The following is a 21994-nucleotide window of genomic DNA, read 5'->3' as shown; positions in this document are numbered from 1 at the left end:
TGGTACTACTCTTCCTTCCCTCACGTGGTTCTTCAGTAACGCGAGTGAAACGGCGCATGGAAAACAGCTGCTCTCTATACATAACTTTCATACGAGATGCCTTCCAGTCCTGTTGTACACTTCCCATCGAGTCTTCAAAAAGGACAGTAGTATTTCTCTCCCATTAACAGGAAAACACAGAGGAATGAATCAGCAATTTTTCTCTGTGATTTCTTTTTCTTTATATTCTTTTTTTTTTTTTTTAGAAAGACCTGGGAGGGGAATTTTAAAATGGCTCTTTTGAAAGTAATTTCTATGCAAAGGGATGACATTACTGCGAGTCACTGGATATGAAATGAGGTGAATGTATAATAAAGTAAAGTGATAAGATGGATGCTCTGTTAATGAAGGTAATAAGGCTCAGTGTGTGTGTGTGTGTCTGTGTGTGTGTGTGTGTGTGTGTGTGTGTGTGTGTGTGTGGTGAGTAGCAGGGTGAGGAGCACGTGTCCACGCCTCACATGTACTCACTGGCTGGGGAGCTCCTGGGGGAGAGGGGCGGCACCGGGGACCTGCTGATGGGGCTCCTGAGTGGAGAAGTGGCGCTGGAGGGGGAGATGCGGCCCTCACTTACGTAGCGACAATAGCGACAGTCGAGCACACAGAAGGGTCGGCTTCCCCCGGCAGCAGCACCGAGAGGCGTCGAACACTCCAGAGGGGAGAGGAAGCCCCCTGTGGCCGATGGAGACAGACTGAGGTTGACACGATTCTCATATCTGGAGGTGGACGCTGGTGACCCGCCGCTGGACTTGTCACTGCCGGCTCCTGCATCTCCCTGAAGTGAGCTGCTGGTGATAGTCACGGGCGAGGAGGAAGAGGCGACGGTAGTGTTGGTGGTGGTGGTGGGAGGATGAGTCTCACCATCCGTATCACCGTCAGGGGGAGGGGAGAGCGTGGTGGTGGGAGCCTGTGGGCCCACTGGAGCCATATCCTGCCCCCGCATGATGCACGTGTTCTCCTGTTGTGGCTCTGCCGGTGAAGGTCTACTGTGTCGCTCTGGTGAGTCTGGCACTGTGTTGTGGCACCAAATATCCAAGAAAATTTATCTTCTTTGCACTGTCAGACGTACGCACGAACATCCGTGTGCAACCTTGCTACTGATACAGAATGGAACAAAACTCTTTTATGATGTGTGTTCTTGCCAAGCCACCTCAGCGTCACTATCATACAGCAACGGCAGAAGCCTAAAAGGGATTGGACAAGGAAGGGGATCAGGACATCCGGCACAACACCTACCACCCCCAGCTCACGTTCACTGTGGCAACGCGCACGCCGCCGAAGTGACTGAACACTAAATACACGCCGCTCGGTGGGTCTCCCCGCTACCACTGGTCACTAATCTGTCTCATTCACGGCCGCTCACGCAATCAGGTTAAACATCATTTAGCAACTACCTGACTTAATGACAGAACATCAGCATGACTCGAGACTTAACTATTCTTAAGGTGACGTGATGTAAGCATGAGTGATCACGCACAACGCATGTAACAACCGCCAAAAAAGTAACCCTCAGAACACTCAGGGTGTTGTCGAGAAGCCGTTACAGCACGCATTATTTGTGGCGGAAAATAACGTGCCGCTTATACATGAAGCATGAAAAGAGAAATTGACTCATGAGTTAAGACGCTGCATTTAATGCTAGTGTTGAGCAGCACATGTGATGGAGTTGCCGGGGGCCGGTGGAGGGACGCGGCTGGGAGGGGAGGATCGCGCGTGGGTGCCACGTAAGGACTGCGGCGGTGTAGTGCCTCGCCTGCCTCCTATGCTGCCAACACGCTACTGACACGACAGTTCCTGGCCTTCTCTCCCTCCACCACGCCGCGCCGGGCCCCGCGCCGCTCCGCCCCTTTTCCCCTTAACACCGGTCCCTGCCTTCCTCTGTCGACACCATTTCCCCTCACTCTGTAACTAATCCCTGCCTTCATTTAGTTACCAAACCTTGACTTAAGACTCTATTCTATCTTGTCACTAGCTTCCCCCCTCCTCCCTCCCACACATTTTCTTTCTCAAGCCAATTACGATCACGTGTGTCAAACAGCATACGTTTTCCTAGTGTCTCATTTAGCTAATCCACAAGATTCCTTCAGTCTCTCTCTCTCTCTCTCTCTCTCTCTCTCTCTCTCTCTGTGTGTGTGTGTGTGTGTGTGTGTGTGTGTGTGTGGGAGAGAGAGAGAGAGGCAATATTCGTTTCATTGATGCCACTCAGAAATTCACAAGAAGACATTGTGTTGTGTTAGGCAAGTTTGATTGTTTGATACAGTGGCGTGTTTCTCGTTTCGATAGCGCGAGGATGCACGAATGTTACAACTTCCAGCATAGTGAAAACAAGGATGTCTCTCACGATCTCAGCCAACTAGAAGGTCTGTTGTCTGTCGTGTCATAATTTGGTATCGCGCGCAATATTAAAGGAGTGAGTTCAGTGATACAGGCAAGGAAACATGTTCTGTGTGTCTTGAGTGGCACCGTCAGTATTGGGTGGCCGGGGAGAGGTGCTGCTGACGGGTCTGATTGATTTGGGATGGGAAGGGAAGGCGAGGCAACAGTTCTCTGGTTAGTAACGCTGAGAGGAATTTTGAAAGCCTAGACCTTCATCACCAATGTACACGATGTGTATGGTGGTACAGCACGCTTGTCACGACTAAACGGTGAGATGTACATGTGATAACAAGGCAAAGACTGGTGTTGGTGCGTGGCTATAGTACAGAATCATCAAAGAACGAATTTCGAAGCAAATTATATAATCGCATTAAATAGTGAAGAAAAGACACCCAGCAAAATATACATGAGAGAAAAAAAATTATAATTGACATAGACAATTTTGTAGGTGTTCTAATCATACGTGTACAGATGCTATAGCCTACACGCTTTGGTAGCCAAGTCAGTTATGTAACAACACATTTATATCTTGAATAAATATCACTAGAAATATCTATCTTAAATTTCCGCAGAGATGACCAAAAGGCTTCACATTATCACATGTCATCAAACACACACACACACACACACACACACACACACACAGCGGGAGCCGCTGGCAGAGACAGCTGGATGGTCAAGGATGATGAAAGGACAGTGTTGAATTGTGGTGGCAGGAGGTCTATTAGCGCCTCACCACAAGCGTGTCTCCACCACGACACTGCGCGAGACATTGAGACCAAAAAAAGTTCCTCTGTGCGATACGGAGATATAAATTGATTTCGAATATTTCTATATTGTTAAGTGATACGCACCACACTTGTGCGTGATCCATCAAGTTGGCATTTTCTTTCTAACGGCGTCTTCTGTCCGTGTTCCATGCTGACTTATATTGTTTCCACTTATACTTTGGTTTTACACTTTATTAGTGATCTTCTCGACACACAATTCACCAGTGCCCTAAAGCAATTAATTACAAACCGCGCCTCTTGCCGCACCTCTACTCTGCCTCAAGTGAAATGATTTTCCACAGCTGAGATGGATCGCGGCTCATGTTATGAAAGGAAAACATACATTGTTTATACTTAACCTACAACGTGAAATCTATCGACTTATAAGAAAGAATAACTTTCCTCGGAATAAAGCAAAAAAGAATGGGACGCTAAAGACTAGTGCGTCTACTGCCACTCACTCTAATGAAGGACATTCGTGCAAATCGTTGCGAGACCGAATGCCTGGCAACATTATGAGGAAGTGACGCAAGAAGTCTGGAAATAGACACCATACGGCTGGACCTGACAAGTGGTTCGCTCACACAGTGTAGGCGGACACCCTTTCCAAGGACGTGGTAGTATTCGTCCTTGTCTGAGGCGAAGACGTAATAAAGTAGTGAGAGCGGCGCGGCAGCCTCCATCCCCGACCTGTAAGTGGCAATACTCTCGCCCCAGGAATCTAATTTGACGCTGCCATGCTCAGACTAGCGGGTCTGCTCCTCCGGGCCACGCTTTCCTCCACAACTAGGCTGTGACCTCCAGGATAGGGTGATGCTGCAGGAATTAAAACGAGGCAGAATGTTGAGGCAGAGTGGTATTCAATGTGAGGATGACTGAATGACTCAGAGCAGACTTTTCGTCATAACGGTGTTGGATCGAAGCGACAAGCGTGGTGTGGTGGCGCGTCCAGTCCCTTCCTGGACTCTACATCTTTCAGTGTGGAGTCATGTATCTGAGTAACCCCGCCCCCGCTTCTTTTACACTCACATTTATCAAATAATCTCTTTTTCGAAAATCTCAAAATCCTTTCACATCTTATGATTAATCATTGTCGCTGAAATACCAATTTCACAACCAACTGTGGCTCTTAGCTATCACGAGTATGAAAGTCGTCTGAAGTTTCGCCACGTCAGCGATAAAGCCTCTCGCATAGGGTGAGTCAGAGCCGGTTTGTTAAATCAACTCCCCCTACCCTTATCGAATCTCACTCTTTTCTCTCTCAGCTGCTTCTCACACCCAGGTCTGGACTGATCAAGGTCTGTAGGTCGTTTATGGAATCAAATAAAGTCCGCAGTTTGGAATCATTATTTTGCTATTTCTGAAAATATAGCTATGACAACAGTGGAACTTGTCCTTTTCCAGACACTGTAGTGAAGGCGTGGCGCAGCGTGGACACGCGTTCCCTTCCTACCACACCCACCGATAACCACTGACACACGGCAAGGACACAGTCGCCTTATTTTAACAAGTTCAACTTCAGTCTAGTAGCGATTAATTTATTCAAATATATTTTTTGTCCCCAACGTTAGGGTCGTACGTAAATACTTGTCGGTTGCAGAAGCAGAGGATAATTTATTCAATCTTCATCTAAATTCAACCCGCTTCGTCAGAGAAAATTTGTAGACAAAAAAGTTTGTATTACATCTCTAGAAGTTAAATATAAATTTCCAGCTCCTTCTGAAGAGTCAACACAGCTGTTGGTCAATTGTTACCAGAAAGGAGTTCAGGTTCATCACCTTTCTCATACACAACTTCGCCTGGGATTGAGAAGAAATGTTTCGTTAAAGTTCGACGAATATAACTCGATAACTTTCAGAATTGTCATTATAAAAAATGCTTCAAAGAGCATAACTTTCTCTTCCTGTTGAAGCTATCCATTGTTCGCACCAAGGTTGCTTGAGACGCATTAGAGAAAGAAAAGTTTATAAGTAAATAACTATTGCATTACGTTTCGTGGGGGACTATTGATGATAGAGTCATGGCGTCGCAGAGATTAGGTTCACCAATGCATGGCATGGTAAGGACCAATGCATGACAGGCAGACAACAGCTTCCCGTGACTGTTGCTGCAAAAACCATGATTAATTTTAAAGTTGTATTTTTAAAGTATCCATGTCGATGACTTTCCAGGTAGAACTCAAGTTTTCACCTTTATTGGAGAGGACAAAGGTCATGCTTCTGCCATTAGGATGTCCTTGAGTTCTTTCCTTCCCAACCATGCATGAGTCATTATACTGTTGATTCAGTGATCATCCCAGTGACGTAGGCACAGCGGCGCTGGCATGCTGGGGCCAGCGGTCCTGCGCCACAGGTTGGTGGTGAAGAGAAGCAACACGTCGGGCGATTCCTCGTGTCTGATTCGTGCACCTGCCTCAGGCACAGCCGTGCAGCTTTAACACGCCCTTGCAGCCGCCCGTGCCAGGTGAGTTGCCACTCCACTCACCGCCGGGGACCCCAAGGATCTAATATTTAATTAACGTTATTTTGGGAGAGCCTAACACTGGAGGCAGCCGGGGAGTCGCTGGGTAGGACAGCATTGCATAACTTGTCCTGGCCACCAGTACAGAATGTGTGCGTATAAATCCGAGCTCGCACGATTTAAACGCACATACCAACAAAAAAAGTAAACAAGTTTTGTATAGCGAACGGTATTTTTTCTTTTCCTTTGCATTTGCAAGATTGTAACAAAATGCCATCTTCTTCCGCGAGTCGATCTTATAGCTTCTCTCTGCGTCTCAGACAACGCCACTACGTTAAAGCCATGCCAGGCCTGCTAATACCAAAACCAAATAGAGACGCACTACTTGCACCGTTGCCTCTCCCCTGCACCGCTTCACCGGGTCACTGCACTCTTCTCTCTGGAAGCAACTTCAAGGATGAGACCCTCCTTCCAAGTCACCGCGCCTGCATGTTTCATACTCACTAAACAGCTCTTGTATTCTTATATACACGTCTGTAATTTTCACTTGGCATTATATTTTCTTCCAGTGGGTCGCCTTCATTGACCTCATAATAATAAAGTTTAGAATTAATCTCTGAGGTTAGTTTCAAAGTTCAGGAATCAAATTGCCAAATACAAAGAAAACGTCATGCCGTCATGGCAATTACTGAACTAAATTGTACAATTACGGTGAAGACTGACGCTGCTGGACATCATCTTGTTGGTGTGCCAAGCCACCAACGAAAGTTAGACACAATCTTGAGATATCATTGAAACATTTCTTGTGTTCCAAGGAAGTGAGGTGATTCTCGTGAACGCCTGAAATAACAGAGTCACTTTGGAAATGATAATCTACCAGGATTACAAATATATACGGACTTTTCCGAAGAACTTTTCAATATCACTGTCTTACCTCTACACTTCTTTAAACGACCGAACACTACTGTGACGAAAATACTGTTAGATAATTTTCTCACTATTCATCACAGCATCTTTAAGGCGGAGCCCTGGACTCTTCCACCTGAATGTTTATGAGCCATATCGGTTTTTTAGCACCAATTCGTAACTTCCTTTAGAGAACATTTTAAAAGAATATTTTGCATACCTCAAAATTTAACGCAAGAAACAAGAGAAATTAATATTGCGTACATGTAAGTAAAGAAATCGGAATTCCATTCCCTCACGGTTTCAAGTCCGCGGTGTCCAACAAACGAGAGGGCTGGGAGATACAGAGCTACGAGGACCTTCCCCCAGACCTCTATTATAACAAAACCCCACCCACTCGCTTCCCGCCCCAGGGTACTCACGCTGCGCGGAGAGACTCTCATCCTTGACGTAGAAGGCGCCCATCCTGTAGATTATCTCGTGAACAATGATGGCGAAGGAGTACACGTCCGCTTTCTGAGTTCCTTCCGCGGGCGGGTTTTGGTTGCGCAGGATTTCTGGGGCTGTCCATAGCTTGCCTGAGGAGGAGGACGTTGTGGTGGTGAACAAGTTCCTTTTGAGATTCATTTTGACCTACTATAAAAAACTAATGTTGAATGTATAAGAAATTAACGCTTCTTCATTTTTGCCTTCAATCCTGTCACTGCTCCATATTTTCTTAAATATTACACATGAATTCTATAAACAATCAGTTATATACTAAAGCCTCTCAAATTTTTCAAGGAGCAGAAAATGAAATTGGCCACCTTTTTTGTGCATGAAAGCTACGTTACAGTGTTATGGACGTCAACAGCAGTAGAAGTAAAAGGATTAAAGTTAAAACTGAACGTTCCTATATACTATCTTGCTACCGAGCCTGCCGCCCTCCTGTTGGCACCAACAACTCAACCACGACCGCTTGCCTTACTCACTTTTCCAGAACACGTGGTAGTCTGGGGACTGACTCTCGCTCTCCCTGAGGCTGTGAAGTCCGAAGTCGGTGAGCTTGAGGACGAAGCGCGAGTCTACGACACAGTTGCTGGACTTGAGGTTGCCATGTGTCCGAAGTTCGCTGGAGTGCAGGAAGGCCATCCCCTGCAGAAAAATCGGTTCTTTGAGGGCACAAAATCACGAGCCATTATATATTGTTAGCTTCTTCAGTAACCTTAAGGGGCATTCTTCGGACAGATTTTACTGACAGCCTTTATAATCAATATCCATCATTAAATACACATGTTCACGTGGGCACCATTGCATTTAAACTTTAATAATGATAACAACAAAATAGCAACCTAAAACAATAACACTGCTTTCAACGGAATGATCCCCGCCTATTGTGAGGCAGCAGAGGCTTTGATGAGGCGGCAAACAATACAGCTCCATTAATGGCTATGTTGCCTCCACGCACACCGCTGTTCAATCCTACTGTTTCTCCTGAATACAGCGGAGCTCACTCCTCAGCTGGGCACAAGGCCGATCAGTGCAGGACGTCACGCTTACCTTCACGATGTCATGCATAAGAGACATCTTGAACATGGAGTCCAGCTGCACGTCTTCGTTCTCCAGGATGTCCTGCAGGGAGCCTTTGGGACAGTACTCAGTGAAAAAGGCGCAGTAAGGCTTCGGATCCACGCACACTCCGATGAACCTCGCCAGGTGCTCATACTGAAGGTCCTTCATCTGGAGGGACAAGAAAAGTGATCTAATGGCCTTAAGCTTCTATGAACTGTATCTTCAGCTTGGGTAGAATGCTTCCTTTATGTAAGACCTTCGTTAATTTGAAAAGTAGCGTTTAGAAGAAAATGCACATCTTTGAAACAGAATACTAGTCCCTTTTTAATATATATATATATATATATATATATATATATATATATATATATATATTTTTTTTTTTTTTTTTTTAAACCATGTGGGCTTTTCACGGGAATTTATGGGCTAAAGGGATATTTTTGGGGTGCCTCCTATCACAAAGCCCACCCGCTAGGAAACTGTTACCACGAGTGAGGAAGCCCAACCTACACTCGGACCGTGGACAGGATTCGAACCCGTGCGCTTGGAAACCCCTCGGTCCTCAAAGCACGCATGGTTCCACTGTACCACGACGGCCTCTATATACGTGTATGGATAAATATATTATTACCTGTGATTTACCAAAGGATTACTGATATTGCTGCTTACATCTGGCAGCTCAGAAAGTATTAACAATACTAACCATTTTGAATATACCGGAGCCAAAATCTTCAACGATATGAACTAAACAAAGCCGTGAAGATACGTTAACAATATTCAAATCTGATGGCACGCTGACGCTTTTTGTGAACAAATCATTTTGAATCAATCTTAATAAAAAATAATGAATAAAGTGGTGAAGTGTTGGAAAAAATAAAGAGGCTATTGTGTGACTGGCTTGTGGCTAGTGACCATCAGCTTCCATAATTTGTGCTTTGGCTTTGTTATTCATTCACATAGAAACACGTAATTCATAGGATTTCATTGAAACCATCAGGAAAAAATAAAAAGGCTATTGAGTGACTGGCTTGTGGCTATTGATCATCAGTTTCCATAACTTTGTGCTTTGGTTTTGTTATTCATCTATATAGAAACACGTAATTCAGAGGATATCAATGAAACCATCAGACCATTTTAGGACTTGCTAGGTCAGTGACACAAGCATCAAATTGTACACTTAAGTAACTTCGCATTCAGAGCACAAAGTTATGTGTAATTTGAACATACTGGGATAAGTAACGCATGGAATGCAATGTTTACTCTGTGGAAATGTGTGATTTGCTTCTATTTAGAGTGCTAAGAATATGTTGGTGTTTTGACATTACTTGCAGACGTCGCCATATTCTACGAAGCTCTAGGGACTGAGAAGCTTGAGTCATCTTTCACGTGCTTTTATGCTGGGTTCCCGCTAGCGTCCCCTCACCCTATAAAGGTGAAGACACGCAAAGAACAATTCCCAAGACCTCCAGACACTTCCCCGAACTCAGTGGCGGAATGAGGGGACTCACCCGTTTGAGCTGGATGAGCATGGGTCTGTCAAGCTCCACGCGGTCCTTGTTCAGCTTTTTGATGGCCACCGTGACGCCCTGAGGAGAGAGGGAGGAAATCACTGGGTGGGGAACGGATCACACACAGCAACATCACACATTTGCAAATATTCATCAATCAGTTCATTCACATAATTTCACGGTAAAAATGTTAAATAACCTAAAAAGTAGTACCAATCATTGATGGCTGTGAGATATCTATTGCCTGTGAGGGAAAAGCCATGGCGAAGCAATACTGTTATGGAGCATTAAGTGAAATGTTAATACGATTTACCAACAAATGAAAACGAGGGAGCGACACACCACAGGGGAAACTGTTTCCTTAGATGTGTCATGTTTACAGGTGCGTCTCTGGCGTCAAAGAGGAAAAGCTGTTGACTGTTAGGACGCCGATTTTTCTGCTTGGAAAAGATCAAAGAGAAATAGCAAGTCGGCCAGGCGTGTGAGCGTTCGAGGTTGACACGTCGTCCAGCTGGCCACTTCAGGATTGTCCCACCGCTGAGCCAACAAGCGCACCCGGAAACGGCTCAATGCTCCCCCGGAAAAGTTACCGCTGGTGGAGGTGATGGTTGAGCCCCATTCCCATCCCGCACTGATGTGTTTTTTTGCTGCCTGGTCAAAGGATCAGCTGAGTCACTAAGGCGAGAGCGGCATGGAACGGAAATGGAGTGACTGAGGGTCAAGTAGCATTCTAGTGCTTTTCATGTTCTTCAGTGGTAACCTGAAGATTGAATGAATGAGAACATATCAAGTTAAAAAACGAGTGTGAATCATGAAGGTAAAAGCACCAGGTTCCGGCAGGTTTGACCTCTAGGGAGGAAGCCTTTCTTCTGTTCCTCCTGGGAAGTGTCAAAGCGTCAATAGAAATGTTCTGGTTCAGGATAAAAAGTGTTTACGTGGATGGGACAGGGAGAGGTTGCCTCCTGTTGTCCCAAATCACTTTAGTAAGAGAAGAATGAATGAGGAGGCGTGGAACGTGACAGCCACGATGGCCTGCCAGGCACATTTGTTATGCTCGGGCCGTGCACCACCAGGCATGTAGGCACCGGCAGAAATACACCCGCACGCAGCAAGCAACACACGAGTCATGGCTGCTTCTACCCTTCTACGTTGCATCCTTCAGTGACGGCTCACACTGAAAACTTAGTATAAACCAATAATGTCATCTACTTTTTACTCATAGATACGAACAAAGTGAGCTTCAGATAATGATACATAAATAAATAAATAATTAAAACATCACAAATCACATGTTGTCTTCTGAGTGATGAAGGAATCAAACACCATGAGAATCACGCGTTTACCAGGCTAACACTCACCACATGCGGGCTTTTCCTGATTGGTGCTCTGTAGACAAGGAGCAAATCGCACCTCTTATCATAATAAATATTCTGCAATCATGAAGGGGAAGCAACATAGTATTTTAGCAGCCGTTAGTACTTGCGTAAGCCGAGAGTGAAGCAGGACAGCGCCGGAAGATCTGCTGCAGGCACAGCAAGACGGACAAAACACAGCAATCATAAACAAATGAGGGGGGATCAGACTGCACACAATGGAAGGCGAGGCATTACTGCGGCCACACACAAGCAGCTGTGAATGGATGATGATGACAAATGTGTTTACATTGAAGATGCGATGCGGCCAAGACCTTTCGAAAGAGGCCACGAGAGTGTTGAACCTAAGGATGTTTACTTGTACTGATACTATGAACTTTTGCATCAGAGGAAAAACACACATTAAGTTCACAAATTATGAAGAAACTTTGTCTTGGAAGTTGTATCTTATAAGGTACTTCTAATTAACAAGCTACACTGTGGCGTAGCTATAACACTTAATGACGGCGGTAGTGTAAACTTTAGGATCAACACACCCAGGGACACCAACGTAGCATCTTCGCGACTGTTAAGAGCAGCCAAGGAGTCACAGACTGATGTGTGAATTACAAAACAAAGGTGTTGAAGCAGAGTTTGGGTTCAGCACTCCCGTTTTCCTCTTAACAGTAGCTTTTACCCTAAATACGCCGAGTGAAGACTGTATGTGTGTACTACCTGTCTAGTGAGGCCATGCACCTGAAATAAAAAGAAAACATTCCTGAGTTCAAAATAATAAGTGTACAGTTGTCAAAATGATGAAAACAAAGTAACATTGGGTGGTGGCATAACTCAAAACCATTCAGCACTGCATTGTGGAAGAAAGGTAAGGGCGGAGGAGAAAGTAAATCCAAGGGGCACTGAACCATAACAGCGCTCACCCTCTCCTTGTTCTTCATTAAATAGTGACAATGAGGTGAAGGAACAGGAGGAAAGAACAGCTATTTTAGGAGAAAGCCAACACGCAAACAAAGTAGAATAATGAAGATAATGCTCATGGCCAGGGTGGGAACTGAGGAGACACTGGGCCAGGCAATAAAAAGGATCGTGACAGCCAAAAGAAGGGATGAAAGATGTTAAATTAATGAACTTTCTAAACCGGAGAGAAGAACCAGCGGTGTATGAGTGAAGACAAAACAGCTGACGGTCCAACAGAAAACGGGCCAACTCACCTTGTATTTGCCAGTGCGGATGAACACCTGGCGATTCTCCACCAGGGAGTCCACCGAGGCACACGTCTGAAACAGAACCTCGACTCAGAACAGGCAACTCGACTAGGCAAGAGAGGAGATGAGATACGAAAATATGAAACGAGGTATAAGAGAGAGAAGTGATAAGAGAGAAAAAGGGGAGGAAGGAGAGAGAGAGAGAGAGAGAGAGAGAGAGAGAGAGAGAGAGAGAGAGAGAGAGAAAGAGAGAGAGAAGTGATAAGAGAGAAAAAAGGGGAAGAGACTGAATGGAAAAGAAAGAGAATGAGATGACAAGGAACGGGAGGGAAAGTGAAGAGATACGAAAATATGTACAGAGGAATGATAAGAAGAAAGAAGGCAGTAGTGATAAGGCCATGAGAAAATGGAATGAAGAATAAAAAAAAAAAAAATAGAACAGAAAAGAAAATGGATGACAGGCAAAACACAGTAAGGCGAGGAATGAAGAAGATGAAAGACGCAAAAGGACGAAATGGAAAATGAACAGAAGAGAGAGAGAGTAAGCAGAACTGATAAGGGAGAGGGAGAAAGATAGCGATAAAAAAAAAAAAAAAACGGTATGGTAAGAGAAGTTGGATTAAATGAGAAAGGGAACTGGATGATAGACGAAAGAAGCAAAAATAATACGAAGAAATTAAAAAGGAGAACGAAAATAAGAGCTTGAGAGAGAAAGAAGAGACGATAAAGCTAGAGACAAGGGAGAAGATGAACGGAAAGAGAAAGAGAATGAGTGAATGAGAAAGAGAACTGGAGGTCGAAGATAAAGAAAGATGCATAGAAAGTGGAGAGAAAGAAGGAGAGGTGGAATGCATAAAAAGAAGAGAAGAAGAAAATAACGTTAAAAAGGGGAAAAACATAAATGGAGGAAGAGGAAAGGCGGAGGTGAATGCAAAGAGAGAGAGAGAGAGAGAGAGAGAGAGAGAGAGAGAGAGAGAGAGAGAGAGAGAGAGAGGAGCAGAGAAAAGATAGAGGCGCATAAAAAGATTGATAGGGGCATAAAAGTGATAAAAGGGAAAAAAAAAGAAATAGTTAATGGAAAGGGGGAGATTAGGGAGCGAAGAGTGAAGGATAAAAAATCAAATAGGAGATAGATAGATAGATAGATAGATAGATAGATAGAGAGAGAGAGAGAGAGAGAGAGAGAGAGAGAGAGAGAGAGAGAGAGAGAGAGAGAGAGAGAGAGTAGTTAGTGTTTGATGGCGTCAGAGTTGGATTAGGTGAGGGAGACGTGACACAAGTACCAAGGCTGAGAGGGAGAGAGAGAGAGAGAGAGAGAGAGAGAGAGAGAGGTGTTGATAATGATGACAATAACAATGGAAACAAAACAAAAATATATAGAACAATAGCAACAAATGTGCACATCAACCAATCAATAATAATAATAATAATACGAAGAAAAAGAAAAAGATGAACAAATAACGTGAATGGAAAGGTGTACAAGCAAGATAAGTAAATGAAAATACGCCTAGTGCATGAAAAAAGGAAGAAAACAGGAAAAGACAACGTGAATTAAATGTAACCACACACACACACACACACACACACACACACCCACACACACTCACAGTAATGCTAATCTTGCCCACGGAGATCTTGGAGCCACATTTTCCTCTCTTGGTCATGTCTGTGATCTCCACGTCCTCCCAGGAGACGCGCCACGTCATGGAGGCCAGGTCTGCCTCCAGCTTGTAGTGCCTGTGGGGATACACGAGTCACTGGCCGCGCCTCTCGTGACATATAGGCCATGCACTGTAAGCTGCATGTCGATGTGCAGCGACTTTACCGTGAGATTATAAAAATTATTGTCACTCTTAACAATTCATTTTCTTTGAGATCCGCCGCAGAAAACGTGGTGGTTTAACGGTGACTATAAGAGTACGCCTCATAGGAGTAGAGTTACAGTTTTCTATGAGAATATTGCAAAAAATCCTTGATGCTCATAGCTATCAAAAAACCATTAGGAGATTCCTGCTTTGCTCCACTAATTGTTCTACTATAGACCTATACACAACAATTACAATAGACATGATTTTTACAAATAAAAACTAGAAAAAAAATCATGAAAACAAATTATCAGTTTATATGATAAAACTGTGACTTGCTGTAATAATCATACTTCTTATTTGAAGAAAATATAATTGCTATATAAACACATAACTAAAAAAAACTGCTATTTTGACGTCTTGTGTGGCAAACCTGTATATGAAGACACTGCCAACCGCCATGACCACCACCAGCAGCGCCAGCAGGCCCGCCACGATGCTCCACGGACCTGCGGGGAGAAGAAGTCAGGGAAACATATCTGTGCATCCCCCTACACCCTCACCCACCCACATCTCCACCGAGCCCTAACAAAACCGATGCAGCACATTTGCTCGCGGCACGTTATCCAGCCCAGAGCGTGTCTACAAAACGAAAGGGAGGTGAGGCGAGGCCGAAGGAACTAATAAGCACGGTACAAGAAAATTAGTTGAGAAAGACGTAATATGAATAAGAAGGAAATGAATAAATGAATTAATAGATAAGTGGATAAACAAATGTAAGTGCTCTTAACCCACCAAGCAATACAACAAACCTGCCATCAGCCGTTGCTTTGTATAATTGTGTAAAGATGAAACCATGAAATGCCCGAATTAATATATATGAACCAGATCAAACAGGTACATGACGTCATTTTATCAAAGACCCTCCAAATGGGAAGCCACAAGACATAATGTAAAGTGACTGCAAACCTTAGAGGAAAGCCGAGACGTGCTACAATACTCCTGCGCGTGTAATATGGAGAGAAGTCGTCACTCACTACACAATGACGCCACCACACTCTATAAAGGAAATCAGCCACACACTCTTTGCTCTTGGGCTTCCACCACAAGGCCTAGCATCAAAAGGCACAGCGGTTCGGATAAGAGTCTTTGTTTAGGTCTGCGTCACTCCAGGGAAAGGCAGCATAAAATATATATGAAAAAAAAACCTTACTACTCCGAAAACAACAAAGAAACACAATGTACCTTCTATTTTATAAAAGCAACAACAACAAAAAAGTATAAAAAGAACACACACACATCACTCCGGCCCCTCTTCACCTCCGACACACACACACACACACACACACACACACACACACACACACACACACACACACATATACAGGGAGAGAGTGAAGTTCAGTATAAATTATCTAGAGATTTTCACTTCTACACTTCAGTCCCTCACACATGAATCATTTACATTTCAGTCCTGCCTTTCTGCTCCCGCTGCCCTTACTCGCATCTTTTCCTCAGCCACACTTCCCGTTCTGCTTCTTTGATTTCCATCCATTTGGTTTATATTCCAACATATTCTCTCTCTCTCTCTCTCTCTCTCTCTCTCTCTCTCTCTCTCTCTCTCTCTCTCTACCTGTCTTTCTATCTATCTATCTATCTCTCTATCTATCTTTCGTCGCTGCTACAAATCGGACAAAGGTGAGCTGAGCCTTAAGGACACAGAACATCCCACTACCTTGAGTACATGTTGAGCAAGTAGAGGTTCTTTTTTCATCACTCGACAAACCAACACGCAAGTCTCCTGGTCGTCGCCGTCCCTGCCACTAGAGCACACAATGCCTGTATTTTCTAACCAACGTGCGGTGCGTGTTCTGCATCTGTTAAATGTGTGTCATGAGCTGCAATGGTGGGAAGGGTGAGAGTCCCCATGTGGTCACGCCGCCACTCACCTCGTCCTGTAGACTAATTACCTCTCACGGGGGTTTTTGGAATTCATAATAATTTCATCAAACGCATAATCGGGATTCCAAAGAGTTTTCCCGTTTTCGTCCCTCACGCTGGAAAACGGCTGATAAAGAGAGCACCAGGAAAACAACTATTTTTCGTGTGTGGTGCAGTCGTGTCCAGTTATTACAGCCACCCGTCCGCCCGCCGCCTGCTGCACCACACACGCCCTTTCTGTTCCCGGTGTTTCTGTATGAGACGGCGCACTACATAAGCGATATACATGTGGTCGTATGTGTCAGTAATGTGAGGCTGGTTTTTATGTTATTTTCTAGTGTTTCCATATCATGTTGCATAACGCATAATGTTTACTCACAAAGCCAATATCAACATTATAATTGCCTATTCTGCAGCTGCAGGTCTGGCCAGCAAAACTATGCCTGGTGCCATCGAGTCCCTGTACTGGTTTCCCAGTCTCCTTTTCTATAATGTTATTCCATGGTGGATGGTATCATAGGAGAGAGAGAGAGAGAGAGAGAGAGAGAGAGAGAGAGAGAGAGAGAGAGAGAGAGAGAGAGAGAGAGAGAGAGAGAGAGAGAGAGAGAGAGAGAGAGAGAGAGAGAGAGAGAGAGAGAGAGAGAGAGAGAGAGAGAGAGAGAGAGAGAGAGAGAGAGAGAGAGAGAGAGAGAGAGAGAGAGAGAGAGAGAGAGAGAGAGAGAGAGAGAGAGAGAGAGAGAGAGAGAGAGAGAGAGACCATACAGTACTGTATTCTTATTGGCTATACTCCATAGTGAGTGAGGATACTGTACCACCAATACTCTCTGTGATGCAAAACAACGAACAACACTGCTGCCATTAAGTACAACAACAGCACGGACAGCACTAAACACCAAAAAAACAAAACAGAAATTACATTTAGGGGAACGTATATTCTCGTAACTCTCTCACCCGCCTTGGTTAAATACTGTTAGTATTGTGAGTGTATTGGCTTTATCTACCGTAATGGAAGAAATAACAAAAGTTTATGATTGCTGTTCTGTAATAGTGCATCCCAGAATTGCAATATATATTTTCAAAAATACACTACAGATCAGATAAAAACAAAAAAACAAGAAAATGCTGAAGATACTGCTCGGAGTGATCCTCGCACTATCTGTATCTGTGTTCCTCGACAACTGTTTGAGGGAGAGGAAGATTCAAGCCAGGAGACTGAAGCAGATTATTCAGGAGTGGGAGGAGGAAGGCCTGCCTACAACCTCAGCCTGGCGAGTGCAGGAGCGCCTGTCAAGTGTCCAGTGGTTAAGTCCTCTACGCCCCGAACCACCATACAATATTGTGGAGGTGTGCGTGTTTCCTGCAGTGAGAAACTGGTGGGTCCCCGTGCTGAAAGCAGCCAGGACGAGGCAGCAACTGAATTGCCTCAAAGACTTGGAGGCGGCGAAGGCAGCCCACTTGGACTTCAAGATCAAGATCATATCGTTGGCTGTCTTTATCTTTTCTTTCACAGGGAGTGCTTATATCACCGTGTTTCCCAGAAGCATGAGTCCATTTAATACCAGCATATGGAATGTCCTCAGTGACAACACAGATGTCGCTGACCACGACAAGAATGGAAAGACAAGTACTGAGATGCAGCCTTCTCGTAACCGTTCTACTGAAACCAGTGGACAGGAAGAAACTAAAAATTTTCCTGCATCGAGTGGACGGAATGGCAGTGGTGACACGAGCCATGCTGACCAAGACATGCATAGCCAAGCATGCGCGCCCACACAGTTCTCAAGTGAAAGTTCCACTGCATTCAACGCAAGGGATGATGCCACTTCAGTCAGCAGTGGTCAGACTAACGAGAGTGAAGACACGAGCCACGCCTACGATGGTATGACCGGCTCAGCGTGCAGCACAATAAAGATATCTCATGCTGACTAAGATAAGACGTCAAGTGGAGCTGCATCTTCTCACGAAAAGGGAAAAAATGTCCAAAAGAAGTCTATGAAGTCTACAGAAACCTTGAAAAGCGACACAGACGAAGAGAGAGGCACCGCCACCGTCAGTGTCCCTTTGCCATATGGCAGCGTGGTGTCCTAAGGCCTTAGGTGACGGACATAGCACCGTCAATGAGTGATGAACGTCATCTATCAATTACACAATTACACTGAAATATTAATGACAATGAAGTTTTATACAAAATAGTTCAAAATAATAACGTACTTGTAAAGAATATGTCTTCCATACACGCTTGAAAAAACTCTTTCAATGCTAGTAAACTTTTTTTTTTTCAATCACCAGCTACACTTATTTCTTTCTTGTTTTACAGCCATCTCTAAACATTTCGCTGCCTAAAAATTATACATCTACTCATACTCCATCTTTTTTGTAGATGGCTGTAAAGACTCCGGACATTATTACTTTTAGTGTTGTGAATTGTAACATATTGCAATGAATTGTTCAAGTCTGTTGGTCTGTGATGTATGATTGTGTGGTAGTGCCCCAAGCCACCATGGCCTTCCCGACACTCACCAGTGGTCTCAGGGCACAGCGAGTTGTCGAAGCCACACCGCGGCATGTCTCTCGGCGGACTCCCTCCTGGCCACGTGATGTTGGCGGTGAACTCCAGACTGCCGCTCTCGCCGTAGTATGTCGCCACAGGCTGGAGGGACGGAAGAAATACACGTGAGCCAAGACATATGGTGAGGAAACACTTTATGCATGGAGGAGGTCCACATTGGAGATGATGCGCAAATTGCAGTAGATGTGTTTGGCCGTATTAACTTGTTATTCATAAACTAAACTAATAATGTGACAGTTAAAGAGGTAAGATAGTGAAGTAGAAGAGATCTTGCATACAGAAGTTTCCAGGTGACAATTCTGTGTAACTCTTCAATGAATGCATAAAGAAGAAGAATATATATGAGACAGTTTGCTCGCAGCTTCATGAGCCAAGACTCTTAAACTCAGTACACATTAATTAACACCATACTGAAGTCACACAATACGTTGCTACATGTAGGAGTTATAGAGTAAAATGATACGTGATTCACTGTATTACAAAGAAGGCAAGCACAAAAAGTCATTTGGCTTCAGCACAGATGTTTCTTTCATTGTTATACTAGAACAGGGAAGTCGTATTTGTGTTTTATTCTATTTCATTTATCTTTTTATATATCTATCTTTATTTCATTATACTTTTTTGTTTCGTGAGTCTTTTATAAGGACTGGGACTGGTGATGGAACGCTGAAGACTCTCTCTCTCTCTCTCTCTCTCTCTCTCTCTCTCTCTCTCTCTCTCTCTCTCTCTCTCTGACAAAAACACACATAACCTATTTCCTCACAGCCTTGGTACTTGCGTCACGTCTGCCTCACCTAATCCAACTCTGACGCCATCAAACACTGACCACACTCCCCTCATGTACTCTCTCTCCCTCTCTCTCTCTCTCTCTCTCTCTCTCTCTCTCTCTCTCTCTCTCTCTCTCTCTCTCTCTCTCTCTCTCTCTCTCTCTCTCTCTCTATCTATCTATCTATCTATCTATCTATCTATCTATCTATTTGTCTCTACATACACACACACGCGCCACGATAAGCACCACCATTTTCAACACGGCCTGCTGGTGTAAGCTGTTCGTCGCGCTGCATAAACACTAGAGTCGCTCCCGGAAGGAAAAGCTCACCCAGTCCCTCTCAGCCATGTGTCTCTCATAATGTATTCTTTTCATTAACACCTGCTCACGTGGTCTCAGGTGCGTCCCGTTCCCGCTGTTCGCTTAAATGACACTTCCTATCTCATTTCCGACCTTCTTTTCATTCCTATTCACTCCCTCCATTTTGTTTGCCTCCTCATCAACTCTCTCTCTCTCTCTCTCTCTCTCTCTCTCTCTCTCTCTCTCTCTCTCTCTCTCTCTCTCTCTCTCTCTCTCTCTCTCTCTCTCTCTGACCTATCCCGTTTATACTTCCCTATTCACACATTATGCCTGCCTGCTGTGGATTGGAATTATTGAAAGGAAATAATAAATAAAAATACTTAGCCATGGTAGCAGCAAGGAATGGTAGAAGGTAATGTATTGTGTATGATAAAATGTCTTCACCCAATTCCAAACCCAACTGAACAACACAATACACGTGAATGAACAGGCAGAGTGGATGCTTCAACTCTGATGCTCCTGGTAGTGATAGTGATGGGGCAATGGACATGTTATAAGATCGCTCTCCTGTTTGCTACATGAACACCAGGTAAGAATTTTGATGGTGAACGGGTGAGGATAAGACAAGAAGATTCTGCGAGAGAGGAAAGGAGACGAGGAGGCGCAAAATAACCGTTCACACCATGGACAAAATAACAGCAGGAGCAGCAGCAAGAGCAAGACGTGTGGTGTGGCGGGAGGGCGAGGGCAGATCATCGGTCTTCTCAAGGAAGCAGGTGGTAGCACGGCAGCTGGACACAATCTCGCCAAGCTGACTCCATGTTCTTATCCCGTCCTCCTGCAGCTGGCCCCGTAAGGCACCGGGTTCTTTGCACTTGTTCCGGGTAGATTTTGGTAACTTTCCAAGGAGTGTTGACTGGGTGACGCATTACTCCCCCACAAAAAAGGAATTAAATAAAGAAAGAATCAGAGCAAAGAAAATATGGTGTTGGAAGGTTTCGCGAATTTCGGAAAGATAATGCAGGGTTACGGAATAGTTTGTTATTTTTCATGCTAGTTTTTTTTCCTCATGATTTCTTTCCACATTATATACTTCTCTCTCTCTCTCTCTCTCTCTCTCTCTCTCTCTCTCTCTCTCTCTCTCTCTCTCTCTCTCTCTCTCTCTCTCGCTCTTTTCTTTTTTTGCATTTGAGCGATATAGTGATTGACGGTCCTAAAACTTTCTACTGATGATTAATCTCGTTTATTACTCACTTCTCTGGAACTGCTTCATTGTGTGTTTCACGAGGCTGAAAGGATGACTAAATATGAACGCTTTGTTCCAAACTACACCTTTACTGCTTTTGTGATTATTTTTTTTATATTTAGTCAGTGACAGGTGTAAAAATGAAACAGGTGTATAGTTAATATTTTTTTTTCATTAGGGCGTCATAATACTCTCCTGACACGATCAAGTAAAAATGAATAAAAAGAAATGTAACATAAAAGTATTGCAAGAAAATTATTCCTTCAATGATAATAAAAAAAAAGATCACACGCGCACACACACACACACACACACACACACACACACACACACACACACACACACACACACACACACATGACAATAGCAGCCTCTCGACAACAACACTTGGACTTAGGAGCCTCCCGTGGCGTCTGTAGGTCCAAGGGTGTCGTTGCCTTGATTAGCACATTCAGCTCCCTGCCTGCCGCCTCCGCACGCTGGAAAATAACAAGTCCTTTCCAACAGTGACCCAGCAAGATTCTTTTCTCCCTTGCATTCTCACTCCTTTTATTCTTCTTTCTCTCCCATGTCCTATGCTCCTTCCTTTCCTGTCTTTTTTTGTACTCCATATCCTTTCTCTCCAACTCAACATTCCTTATCCTCCACTATGCTTCATCTTACTTTTTGTTGTGTAATCAAGTTTCTTCCTACCTTTAAAGAGTACTTTTAGATTCTGAAATCACTGTTCATCTCATCCATTTGTTTGCTGAGGATTACTAACTCACGATCAAGCAACAAAACTCAAACCTCGCTAACCACATCTAAAAAAAGAAAAATAAATAAATAAATAAGAAAGACTGTGGATCGAGTGTAAAACCAACCCCACTCCCCACTAAGAAAAATTCCATTTGTGACCTCTTTGCAGGCTACCTCGTGGCATCCCCCTCTGATCCATCGCTGTCGACACGAGTATAGGAGAGCGGTTAGGCCACCCCACTACCCAACATTGAGGAAGACTGGAAGGTGGATAAACATTAACACAGGAAGTGATGCAGGTAGCTTTGCATGGGTGGATGGAAGGATAACAAGAGGAAAGATCAGGTACATAGAGAGGGAGGAAGAACAAGAGGATGGAAGGAAATGTATATAAAGGAGAGAACAGTTACATGTGAAGGGAAGGAAAAATTACATGGTGTGCTG

General features: G+C 44.2%; 1 protein-coding gene across 8 annotated transcripts in view; it reads right to left on the bottom strand.

Moving 5' to 3' along the window:
- The window catches only part of LOC123514788 (atrial natriuretic peptide receptor 1-like), a 491631-nt gene that overhangs the window by 66672 nt on the left and 402965 nt on the right, over positions 1-21994 (bottom strand). For 7 of the 8 annotated variants that reach the window (XM_045272955.1, XM_045272960.1, XM_045272958.1 and 4 more), the window contains 9 exons: positions 18449-18578; positions 14421-14496; positions 13790-13919; positions 12189-12254; positions 11695-11715; positions 9608-9685; positions 8088-8267; positions 7520-7682; positions 6971-7126 (listed from right to left, as the gene is read on the bottom strand). In XM_045272955.1, coding sequence (XP_045128890.1) covers positions 6971-7126; positions 7520-7682; positions 8088-8267; positions 9608-9685; positions 11695-11715; positions 12189-12254; positions 13790-13919; positions 14421-14496; positions 18449-18578 — 1000 coding nt within the window. The remainder of the gene's footprint in view (positions 1-6970; positions 7127-7519; positions 7683-8087; positions 8268-9607; positions 9686-11694; positions 11716-12188; positions 12255-13789; positions 13920-14420; positions 14497-18448; positions 18579-21994) is intronic. The other variant, XM_045272962.1, reaches the window with a different exon arrangement.

This window comes from Portunus trituberculatus, chromosome 38, assembly GCF_017591435.1.
Source record: "Portunus trituberculatus isolate SZX2019 chromosome 38, ASM1759143v1, whole genome shotgun sequence".
NCBI classification, from domain to species: domain Eukaryota; kingdom Metazoa; phylum Arthropoda; class Malacostraca; order Decapoda; family Portunidae; genus Portunus; species Portunus trituberculatus.
The sequence above is the reverse complement of the archived record's forward strand: the minus strand, read 5'-3'. Positions and strand labels throughout refer to the sequence as shown.